Here is a 12,273-nt window from a genome sequence, read left to right as displayed (position 1 = left end):
ATATCCCACCGCACCACTGCCCTCTGCTTGTCGGGGAGTAAGGCTTAACCTATGTATTTCTCCTGACTGTTCATTATGCACCATGTTCTCCCGGTCACAGCATGCCCAGCACAAGGAACTTTGAGACCATCAGTTTCCAGATCCGGTCAGATAAAGTAATGTTATTGTCCTGTTTGGTGGCATGCCAGTCATCGCCACCAGCCTTACCCTGCCCCTCACCAGGCTGCCACACCTGAAAGCTGTCCCAGTACCACCCAGTGCACATCAGCACGCTGCTTTGTAAGGAATACACACCAAATACTAAAAGGCATTAACCATTACCTCAGATGACAGACATGTGTCACCAATGGATGTTTTTGCAGAGGACAGATAGGTATTGGTGACAGTAATATCTTCTAGTTCACTGCTGAAGTGATCAGACTCTTTGATGACATTATAATTTAGAGCCACACTGTAATTGGCAGGTTTCTTGTCCCGTTTCAGATGGCAGTTGCAGAGTTTCCTGAAGGCTGCTCTGAATTTCTGGGACATGAGATTATAAATTACAGGATTGATGGCACTATTTAAATAAATACAGATTCTGCAAAATAGCAGGAACCAGTTTTCTTGGAAGGGACTGGAGAGAAAGGAATTGACAACCACCAGTGTTCGATAAGGCATCCACAGAAAGGCGAAGAGGATTACCACCACAGCCAACATCTTGGTAACCTGGGGGAACACAGACAGACACAAGGTGAGCAGGTTAATACAGCTTGGAAGGAACAGATATCTTCCGAAATCTCTAGGGCCAAAGCAAAACTACTGACAGGTTTTTCAGCTGTGAATTTCAGAACTGTGTTTGATTCAGAAAGTTCTACTGTAGTAAGAAAAACAAACAGAAACAGCACTTGGTTTCAAGTTCCTCCCAGTTTTTGTTAAATAACTGTAGATTTTGCAGCTCCTCAGCTGCAAAAGCTGGAAGATCTCCTTTGAACTAACACACTCTGTAAACTAATTCAATTTGAAATCTATTTACATGATCTGCTTTAAAAAGTACCTTGTGGGTTTCAAAAGCCAAAAGTATTTTTTAAAGGAACTAGATTCATTCCTAATCATAAAATCCTAATATTTAATTAGATCTTCATTATTTGGTTTTTATTCTGAAATGTCAGTTGTCATCTACAAGCAGAGGAATATAAGGGATTATCATAAGACTTGATTAATAAAAGAGCTTTCATCTATTGTGTAAAACAAAAAACAGCCCTTGAGAATATGCAGGATATCTGAAACGAACAAGAAATAATTGAAAATTTATTAAAAAAAAACAAACCTGTAAGAGGACTTTTCTCTTAAGTTATAATTTACTTTCATTGTAAATATATACTATATATACATACAGCAATTGAAGTCCTAATATATTGTAACATATATTGTATATTTTAAACTCCAGTCTCTACACTAAAGAAAGCTTGAAAAGTATTAAAACAAGGTAGAAAGTACAGTGAAATGTGACTACATGGGAAATACAAGGAGATAATACAGAGGGGTGCCCTCATGTACATCAGGGGATGATTTCCTTAACTGTGTGTGCATGAACTGAAAAGCAGTGGACAGATTCTGGTGAGCTATATCTGCTACTTTTGTGTTTTGCGTTTTCCTTTACTGTTTGCCTTTCTTCTTGACATAAAGCAGTTGCTGCCTATTGACAGAATATTTTAAAGAATGACTTTTTACCTTTGCTTCAGTCATGTTATACTTTATTCCTTCTAATCTGGGTACGTGAAGATATACGTAATGAAGCAGCAGCTACTGTTGCCACAGGAAACATTATTTGCCTGTATAGGTTATAATTCACTGCCTGCAGATCTGATAGATGTAGATTAATAAGAGATGAGTTTCAGCTGATGCCTCTAAGACAGATAATTCCACTAAAATCACTCATAGAGCGATGCTTTGAAGTTAGAGCATATCGTTTGTTTGGGTTTTGATCAGATGTATAATCTCTTGAAATGCACAAATGCAAAGGCTATCGTTTGATACTATAATTCTCGGCCCTTCTCCCCCACTTTTTATTTCTTTACAGTTCTGTTCAGTAGGAGCCAAAAACCAGACTGAGGAATATTATCTCCCTATTTTTTCACTTGACTGATACATCTCCTTGCAACTTCTAGACTACCTTTCTTGACTGCTGTGCACAAATCATCACCATAACAGAGCAAACCAAAATATGAATATCTCGGGTAGCTAAAAAGTTTTTTTTTTTCTTTTTTTTTTTTTTTTTCTTATCTCTGAGTCAAATCTGAAAGAAACCCTGCAGGCTGCAAGGAGCACTGTGATTCAGTGCTGGCCTGCTCTGGCTCACAAAGACTGGGGATTCCTTATCTCTCCTTCCTTTCATCCCTCCAGTTAGGCCCCAGTATGCAGTTCCAAACTGAGAAAGCCCATTCAACTGAGAATAATCATTTATATGGAAAATAATCCACATTTAAAGGAAAACAGTATGCCTTTGTAGGGCTTAGACATGTAACTAACAATGTAACTAACTAACAGATGTGTTGCAATTGATCAGGCATTCAGAGGGAGAATAGGTGATAGTCCACATAGGCATTGGAGTACTTTGCTACCAGAAGCTCAAGAGAGGAATTCATCATCATAGCTACTGATCAGTGACAATTTAAGTTTCTTCTGATTATGTCTTTAAGGAACAATTGCTGGCTCTTAGCACCAGATAAAGTATATCATGGAGACAGCAGAAAGTACTCTGAGCTGAGATCAATTCAGTTTGCAGATTTGAATGAATCACAGAATATTCTGAATTGGAAGAGACACAGAAGGATCATCAAATCCAACTCCTGGCTCCTTCATGCTCGTTGGTGTTCACTGCAAAACAGAGAGTGTACATGCTATCACCCAAAATATTGAAAGTTGCAGAATGAGGAAGAGGATTAAATAAATAAATTGATGTATGGTATTAATATAATACAGTCAAATGGCACTAAGTGATGTGATTGAGGATTTCATATAAGCTATACGGAACTGTATTCTCCATTGCTAGTTGGAATTCATGCTTGCTCTGCTGTGAGTGAATAGAGAAGTCTTTATAGAGGGCAGTTCTTCACATACTGCATCATCATAGAGAAGAGTCTCATTGGAGGGTAACCTGCTTTTTTAAACAATCCTAGAGGGCCCTTAGATAATTTGATTGGACTTAGCAGCTAACTTTGAGAGATATACATAACGTTCCATTCCAAGAGTAAATAAACATGTTCACTATGTAAAGCTATATCATTTTTTCACAGTTCCCTTGATATCTAGGAATTTCTTTGGGGAAATTTTGAAATCTACTTGCAAGTAAGTAATTCAACATTTATGTTATGCACAGACAAGAAAGACACTAACATTTTAGAAATGTTGACACATCCTCATCTCTGAGCTAGTAGTAAAAAACAAACAAACAAACAAACAAACAACCAGTTACCTCATAAACTATGAAGTAAAGATGCATATATAGATTTGTTGGCTGGTGTTACTTATTAGTGAGCCTCTATTTACTCAAGAAATTTGCTCTGATGTACTTTGAATAACTCATTTTCTGTTGGTAAAATGAAAATGTTTCTTTTCCTCTGATCTTTTTAATAAACACCTTGAGAATGGAATGCCTAAAATGGACAGTATCAGTGAAACTGGAGTTGACCTTCAGCTTTTACTGCCACATTCTGAATTCATTGTCCCATACAGAAACATAAAATAAGCTGCTAAACCTTCCAATGTTCAAGTAACAACCATTATCATGTTTAGTCTGGGGAAGGGGAGGCTGAGGGGAGGCCTTATTGCTCTCTTCCAAAATCTGAAAGGTGCTTACAGCGAGAGCAGGGTTGGTCTCTTCTCACTGGTGACAGGTGGCAGGACGAGAGGAAATGGCCTCAAGTTGTGTCAGGGGAGTTTGGATATCAGGAAAAACTTCTTTACTTAAAGGGTGGTTAAGCACTGAAATAGGCTCCCTAGGGAGGTGGTTGAGTCACCATACTTGGATGTGTTTAAAAACCATTTGAATGTGGTGCTCAGGGACATGACTTAGCAGAGGGTTGTTAGAGTTAGGGTTGTGTGGTTAGGCTGTCTTTGGACTTGGTGATCTTTAAGGTCTTTTCCAACCTGAGCAAATGTATGATTCTATGATTCTATTTCTGCAAGCAAGGGACACTTAATGTTACTGGAATTGGAACTGGTGATGAAAAAATAAAGAAAAATAAGTGTTTATTTTAATATTGACAACCATGTGCAGCATAATTGCTTTTAAAATAATAAACTGAAATAATGGATTGGCCTTTTTTTTTTTTTTTTTTTTTTTGCTCTTCTGTAACACTCATAATTAATTAGAACTGTATTTTTAACCCTGTTTGCAAGTAAAAACGTCTCTCAGTAACTCATCTGTCTTCTGTAATCTACATCCAGCATTTACAGGTAAACTTTCAGTCTTGCTGGTATTTTGATGTATTTCCAGAAGGTGGACTTAAGAATACCCTCAAACATTCACTTTGGGAAAAATGCTTTCAGTTGTTAAGTTTGCTGTAAGCATTCAGTTCCTACATCACCTGGATTCCATGTTGCGTGCACATGTTAGAATGCAAATATATTTATTTCACCTGCCCTTTGGAGTAAATTAATTAAGTAGGGCTTCTTTATATGTTGATGCAAAGGAAAAAGAAGGCTGTGATTAAAGACTGAAGAATTATTACCTTAAATTTCAGATGTGCAAAGCTAAGTTGTAATATGTGTATAAATATAAATATAAGTTGAAAATGAACTTCATGATAGGGCAATGAACTGACTTTACTGAATCTTTCTTGCCTAGAATTTTCAGTAATGACCAATGGTACAGGCAGTTTTTTTCCCCAAACTGAGTTTAGGCACATATACATTGCTATTTATGTGCTATAAGTGCCTGTAACTGCAGTTAATAAGGTTCCTCAATTGCTGTTCATTTTGACTAGGATACAGTCTGGGAATGAGTTTTCTGGAAGATTTAACAGTATGGATGGTTTGTAAGTACCAATAACAGGCTGTTTTGGAATAACAAAGAAGCGGATTCATAGACTAAAGCCTGAAAAATCAAAGATTTAATTATTGCAGTTGCCTCTGTAACTGCAACTAAGAAACTAAAATCCACAGTTTGTATAATGGGGTAACAAGCCAAAGGTCTTTAGCCTCTCACAGCATCATTGATAATGGTACTGCTCTAAATACATCTATGGAGCAGAACACACAGACTAGGAAATGTTGAAAACGATACTAAATGTATCGTGTGACTAAAAGGAGAGTGTTTTGACCTACATCTTGATTGGTTGCTTATTGTAAGAATTAATTAACTAATTAAAAATACCTGAATAATACAGTAAGAGAAAAAGATTGAGTAAAATCACACATATAATGGATTTCTGAAAGGCTAAGAGAAGCCTGTAGAAATCTCTTATGAAATACATACCTAGCAGGAAGCAAAAGTAGGAATGCTTCCATCTTAGACAGATTTGTTGCCTGTTGTAGTGAAATCTCAAACACATTTTTTTCTCTGGGCTCTTGAGAAGTACCTCTATCTATCAGCTGTGGCATGTTGTTAGAGACTGTGAAACATCTTAAGGAATAATGCCCCTAAAATATTGGCTGTGTTGAAATCAGTGACAAATCACTGATGAAAAGAATTAAGATGTTATACTGCCGCTCGCTTATAAAATGACTTGATATATACACCTTCAATCTCTTTGTGTGCATAAATGCAGTTTTTACCTTAGTCCTATAGTAATAAGTGCAGTTTACAAGTTCTTCAGGAGGCTTCCTTAAATGTTCAAATTAAGTGTTTAATTGGAAAACCCAAATTCACAGTCTGTATTTTCTGGTGAGTGAGTAGAAATTAATTCACTTCTTAGGACTTGTGATCATCTATCCAAATGATCATACAGTTGTTCTTAGCATTGAATTTGCATTGAAGTTCTTTCTTCAGCTCTCAGTAAAGTAAATGGGACTTTGAACTGTCTTGCCTTAAGAGATACCCTTTGTCAAGAAATCATATTCTAATCATCTTGATCTTTCCTCTATTAAGCTTTGAAGTTTCAGGTACTTTGAACTCAGTTTAACTGAGTGCTGCAAAAATTTGCTTTGTCATTGTCCCTCCTATTTAACTTGGGAAAATGTGTACAGAAAAACTATTTCATTCTGTTTTCACTGGTTCAGATTTTGCAAATTTCTCAGCAAAAACTATATCCTATAAAGTTTATCAAAGAGGTGGTCAAAGAGGTCCCACTTTACTGGTAGTTGCCTTTTCATTTTCTCTTAATCTTCTGTTGCAGAGAACAAGTTGTCACTGTTTATGACCAAAACCCTTTGTAGGCCTTCAAAAAATTTCACATAGAAGTCATGTTTTCAACTCTCTATGATCTTCAGTCTAGCAAGGTTATTTCCTTTGCAGTGAACAGGTGAAACTCCACTCAGCACAATCATCAAAAGCTCTATCAGACCTAATAGGAGTTTAGGATGCTTCTTTAACTAGCAAACTAAGCACATGCTTGAGAGTTTACCTGCATGCTTCAGTACTGAAAACAAGCTTAATACTGGTTAATGCTATGTAGCCATGAGTCTTTCCTCTCTGAAAACTGAACTTATCAATGTTGGCCTTCTTCTGGAAGAGATCTTCCCTCAAGAGACAGTCTGGAGTTACCTACTGACTTATACTGCCTGATCAAAGGCTCTGCAGTGGCAATAAAAGATTCATTGCTTTCTAGAAAAAGTATATAGCTTCTGACAAAGAAGAGGTAGAATGAACTGGCTTCTATTTCTTCTGGGAAACAGAAAGCCTGATGGAAAATACAAATTAGAAATGGACTCTAACATAAAAAGCAGTGCCTATCTATCAGAAAAGAACATTTTTCCTTTAAAAAATCCTCTAAAATAGAATTATCAATCTCCACTATATAGTACATTTCAGCAAATCCCACGTGAGTGAAATTGATTTAGTTCTTCTCAAGTGGATCTAAGAATGGAGTTTGACGTGTTCTATAAGCACGTGTTGGTGCTTCTTTCCCTCTTAGAGTTCAGTTGCAGTGTAAACAAATAACTCACAATTTAAGTAATTGTCCAATATCCGCAGTAACATATGCTGCTTATTGAAAATGTGTTGGAAATTGAGGTACTTTATGAGAAAATAAAATGTAATTTGTGCCTTTCCCTCTATTTTGATGTTAAAAAAAAAGAACTCGTTTTTATATACCTTTTTTACTTGTCTTCCCCATTAAGTTTTGTCTTGCAGTGCTTTGAATGAAGAACTCTTCAGGGGGCCCTGAATATTGCTTGAAGGTTTTGTTCTTTGGCTGGTGTTGATGCTAGGGTACTGACTATTTAGTAAGTAGATTTTGCTTCTGTTGGCTTTACAAACACTGGGCTGAAATAAATAATGTTCTTTGAACCAACACAGTTTGGTTACTTTTAAATCATATGGGTGGGAGGATGAGAGCAGGGAAAGGAATGAAAACATAGAATCACTTTCTACCTGGAAGAGCTGACTTGCATTCATCAGATACATCATACAGTCTGAGCTAATCCCTATAGATCTCTCAGAAAAAGAAATTGTTAGAATACACTTGACTCACCATTCTATAATACATTTCAGGCCTTTCTTCTAAGTCATAGAATGATCTAAATCAAAATGTCTGAGCTCTTTTTTCCCCCATTTCATTGTGGCAGTGTGTTTATTTATGTTAGAAACTGATAGTATTTGTTCTAATGAATCTGAACATGGTCCACCTATTCTTCTACAGTCGTCAGCTCCTTCCTTCCTGTTTCTCTCAGTGTTGATCTTCCATACACCCGCTGTTTCATCTCAGGCAGTTGACCTCCATAATCTTTAGAAAACATTTTGTTTGCTCTATGTTTGCTTCCTCTCTGAGGTTAGACCTATCTTGGATGCCATTTTATGATTGCTGCTCTCTTGTCCTTTTTCATAGAATCATCAAATCGTAGAATGATTTCTGTTGGAAGGGACTTAAACGTCTTCCAGTTCCTACTGGTCTGCCATGGGCAGGGATGCCACCCACAAGATCAGAGTGCCCAGGGCCCCATCCAACTTGGTCCTGAACACCACCAGGGATCCACAGGTTCTACAGGCAATCCATTCTAGTGCCTCAACACCCTCTGAAAAATTCCCTCCTCATATCTAAACCAAATCTCCCTTCCTTTAGTTTAAAGCCCTTGTACAAAGTCAGTATCCCTTCTGATTGTAAGGCCACAATGAGGTCTACCCAGAGCCTTCCCTTCTTCAGGCTGAACAAGCCCAGCTCCCTCAGCCTGTCTTTGTAGGAGAGGTGCTCCAGCCCTCTAAGCATCTTTGTGGCTCACTGCATCAGCTCCATATCTTTCTTGTGCTGGGGGCCTCAGACTTGGATGCAGCATTGCAGGTAGGGCTTCATGAGGGCAGAACAGAGGGTTGTCGGGTGTGAGGAAGCATCCTAGATGTGGAATTTTAGATAACTTCTAAGTTACTCTTCACATTTTAAAAAGTCAGCTTCTAATTCTGGGTTACATTTCTTACCAGAAACCTAACTGATATATTATTTTTTTTGAGGAAAACAATTGAAATTACACAGTCATATGACTCACATTAAAAAAAAAAAAAAGTATTGTGGATATATTAAAACTTAACATTAATTCTTGGAAGCTGACAAAGTTGATAGCATATGCTTTACAGTAACACACTAATATAGGTAGAAAATGCCTAAAAACAACAAGATGATGGAATCTATTTCTGCTGTGAGTCAGAAACAGCTTCAGCTGGTTCTCTTCAGGTGAAATGTAGCTGCTGTGTGATGAAGTAGAGGATAGAGCCTGCGTTTATGCAGGTAATTAGCAAGTTTTGGACACTTCAACAAAGGAACACTTACAAAACATAGATGACATAGTGGGTAGAAAAAATTAAATGGTATGACTAACAGTCTAGGTCAAGCTAAATCCATGCCAGTCAGACAATCCAAGTCATACTAAGTGGGTGCTTCAATTCACATACTGCCATGTTGGATTAATCATCAAAAAAGGCTCTGAAAAGCCTTGGCTTAAGCCTGAGTGAAGGCTGAGGAAACTAAAGTAACCTGCATTCTCACTGTCATATAAATACGAGCTCATAATTGGTTAATTAAGATAATTAATCATAAGAATGTAATGGAAGTGCCCTAGGTGTCTGTGTATCTCATCCCATGCGGCTTCTTGCTCCTGTTCTTTCTGTTTTGTTCCCTGATCCTTGCAGAGGAAGTGAGGGTGCAGCTGGATGGAAGTTTGCTTCAGTCTGGAGCCAACCCATCACAGGAACATCAGCTGATTTCATTTGTCAGAATGTACCTGACATACCTGGATAAATATAAGAGCTACTGCAGGAATAGAACTGTGCACCTCACTGTCAGTCATTTTCTTTAACGATCATATCCTGGACATCACATGATGATTTTAGATTTTGAGATTTTATATTATCTGAATTTGAAATTGCATTTTCCATTTTAAAGCACTAAATGCATTTGTGCAAACGTTAATTAAAAAGCCATGCTGTCCTTGCTTTGCTTCCTGCATTGCACTACAGAGAAAATGCTAGCTTTACTCATAAAACAATTAGTCTCATCCAACAGGTTGCTTGAGATTTTAGAAAACCTCTGCTGCCTTTATAAGACAAAAAACACATCACACTGTAATCCCAATTTTCTGTTTTCATTGTAATTTAACAGCATCAATTCTTTGCAATGCTCAGTTCAAAAGATTTGTCTGCTTTTCAAGTGATGCTTAGCAGAAGTTACCAAGTGTGCATGCTGAAGTGATATTGAGAACGTGGAAGTAAATTATCTTCTACTAATTCATGGACAAAGTATAATAACCCTAAAGACTTCTGGGCTGAATATTAACTATAATTGGAGATATAACTAAATATAATCTAGCCTACATGTTTCAGTTGTGCATTCCAAGGCACAGCTCTCGTGCTTTGTAAGCTCTTGGTGCTCTAGCAGGCTGCTCGGTTAACTTTTCAGATCTATGTCCATACTAAGGAGTACCATCCCTCTTATTAAACAGTAGCAATCTTCATAGCATGAAAACAACATAAAGTTCAGCTTATAACCTGAGGGTGCACTCAATTGTTTGAAAGGGTGTGCAGCTCAGCCTTTCTTCCTGCAGGACTGCACAGAGTAGAGAGGCGGAAGCATCCCACCTGGCAGAGCAGCCCTCTGCTCCAGATCCTGGCAGCAGGTGCTGACAGGCATGAACCAGGCATTCAGCGTGGAGCCACACGCCTCCATGCTCATCCACACTGCTGGATGCAGCTGGAGCCTGATCCTGAAAGCCAATCTGCCAAGTGATACATCAGAATTTATCAGGAATGGACTAACTGTGCTGACAGCTTTGTGAGTGGGAGGTAGTGAGATTAATTGCAAATAGCCATAAATCATTCCACTAACTAAATTCATACATGCATACATAACAATATATAAAGAAGCTGGTTAGACCTATGCCTCACTTCTGAGCCATCAGTACAAAAGAAAATATTTTCTGAGAGACAGAATAGCATTTACCAGGCATTTTTATATACAGATGTGTTTATGTGGACTGCTCACAGGGGCATCGAAGATAATAAGGAAAAATAAGAATTTGACTATATTTACAGAGTCACACAGTGCCTTAGCGGGGGCTAAACAACAAGTCTCCTAAACTCCCAGGCTAGTTTATTTTCCTCAGATCTCAAAAGTAGCTGAAGAGTCATTTTGTGCATTTGGTTGGATTACTAATAGGCTGCAATATAAAGAAACTGTAATTTAAAGCATTTCATTCTTTACTGACACTTCTAACTGCTTTTTGTTACAGTAGAAAGGATACTATTTATTTTCTAGTCATAGATGTAGGTGATAAGAAATAGGCAAGAAAGAATACATATTTATATATATGTATATATGTATCTGTGAATTTCTGCTTGAAAACATATCAAAAGAGATAATATGTTTTAACCCCTTCCACGTATTTAGACCACTGATCTCTGAAACAAGTTTTTAGATTTCAGAAAGCCACTGCAAACTGCTGTTCCTACCTGTCTTCTAGAAGCAATAGTGCTATTGAAACTCTTGTTAGTCATCTTGGAATTCACAGTCTTGTTTTGGTGAGCCACGTCATTCTTCCATGTCTTAGAGTTTTCCTTAGGGTCCGAAGGGATGGGATTCAGGAACAGTATTCTAGCAATCAGTCCATAGAGGACAGTTGCCAATACCATTGGTAAAACATAAAATATTCCAAAGTCCATCATGTAGATAGGAGAATAATAGCTCCTGGACACCTTGTAGCCACAAGACACAACAGTAGTGTCTTTGTAGACTGCTGTATTGAGATCTAGTAGGAAAAACCAGAGCATACAGTATATGGAGGTGAAAGACCAGACAAAAATAATGATCTTTTTAGCTCTTGAAAACGTGCATAGGAATTGAGCTTTGATTGGATGGCAGATAGCTATATATCTCTCGATGGTGAAAGCAGTGATGGAAAAAGAAGAAGCATTGATCCCTAAGTATTGGAGATAAGTGATGCAGAGGCACCCCACGTAGCCATACACCCAGGATTTGTACAGACTTTCTGTGATATTGGGTAGTCCTGCAGCCACAAGCACCATGAGATCTGCCACAGCCAGACTCACCAGATAGCAGTTAGTGGGAGTTCTCATGTGTTTGGTTCTGAGGACCACCAAGACCACCATGATGTTGCCCACGATGCCCAGTCCACAGATGAGGAGGACCAAGAGGATGGTAACCACTTGGTATTCAGCTGTAATGATCTCCTGGCTTGACAGCAGCAGCCCAGTGTGGTTCTGCTCATCTCCTGTGCCATTCTCCATCTTCACCAGCCTGCTGCTGCTCCTGCCTGGCGCTTGGTCTCAGCACATACTCTCCATGGTCCCTGCAAAAGGAAGAGTGGAGCAGAGCGTGGATGAGCCACAGCCCCAGAGAGCATTCTCCATATAATCACAGTCTCATTCCTGTCCTGTTCTCCACTCACCTGAAAGCACCTGGACTCTCAATCTTTGCAAATTCAATTACCAGATAGGCTAATCCTTCCAAGACTCCAGTTCATGTACACAGGCTAAAAAACTTTTCTCATAGCTGATTTGAAGTGTTTGTCAGAACACAGCAAGGGGAGATTTCCACTCGGTAGAGAAGGAGGAGGCAGGGAAAGCAGGCAGCCCTGCTGCACTGCCAGCTGGCTGGAGCCCTGCACGGGACTGAGCAAATACAGCCC

General features: G+C 38.4%; 1 protein-coding gene across 1 annotated transcript; it reads right to left on the bottom strand.

Annotated features, from left to right (window-relative positions):
• Positions 1 to 300: 300 nt before the first annotated feature.
• On the bottom strand, positions 301 to 11,921 carry TRHR (thyrotropin releasing hormone receptor). The gene is made up of 2 exons (XM_031552991.2): positions 11,078 to 11,921; positions 301 to 708 (listed from the first exon to the last, which is right to left on the bottom strand). The coding sequence occupies exons 1-2, from the start codon at positions 11,870 to 11,872 to the stop codon at positions 301 to 303; spliced, it is 1,203 nt and encodes a 400-aa protein (XP_031408851.1). The 5' UTR covers positions 11,873 to 11,921.
• Positions 11,922 to 12,273: the final 352 nt, after the last annotated feature.

This window comes from Meleagris gallopavo, chromosome 3 (genome assembly GCF_905368555.1).
Source record: "Meleagris gallopavo chromosome 3, MGAL_WU_HG_1.1, whole genome shotgun sequence".
Taxonomy (NCBI): domain Eukaryota; kingdom Metazoa; phylum Chordata; class Aves; order Galliformes; family Phasianidae; genus Meleagris; species Meleagris gallopavo.
Note: the sequence above shows the minus strand (reverse complement) of the source record. Positions and strands in the feature narration are given on the sequence as shown.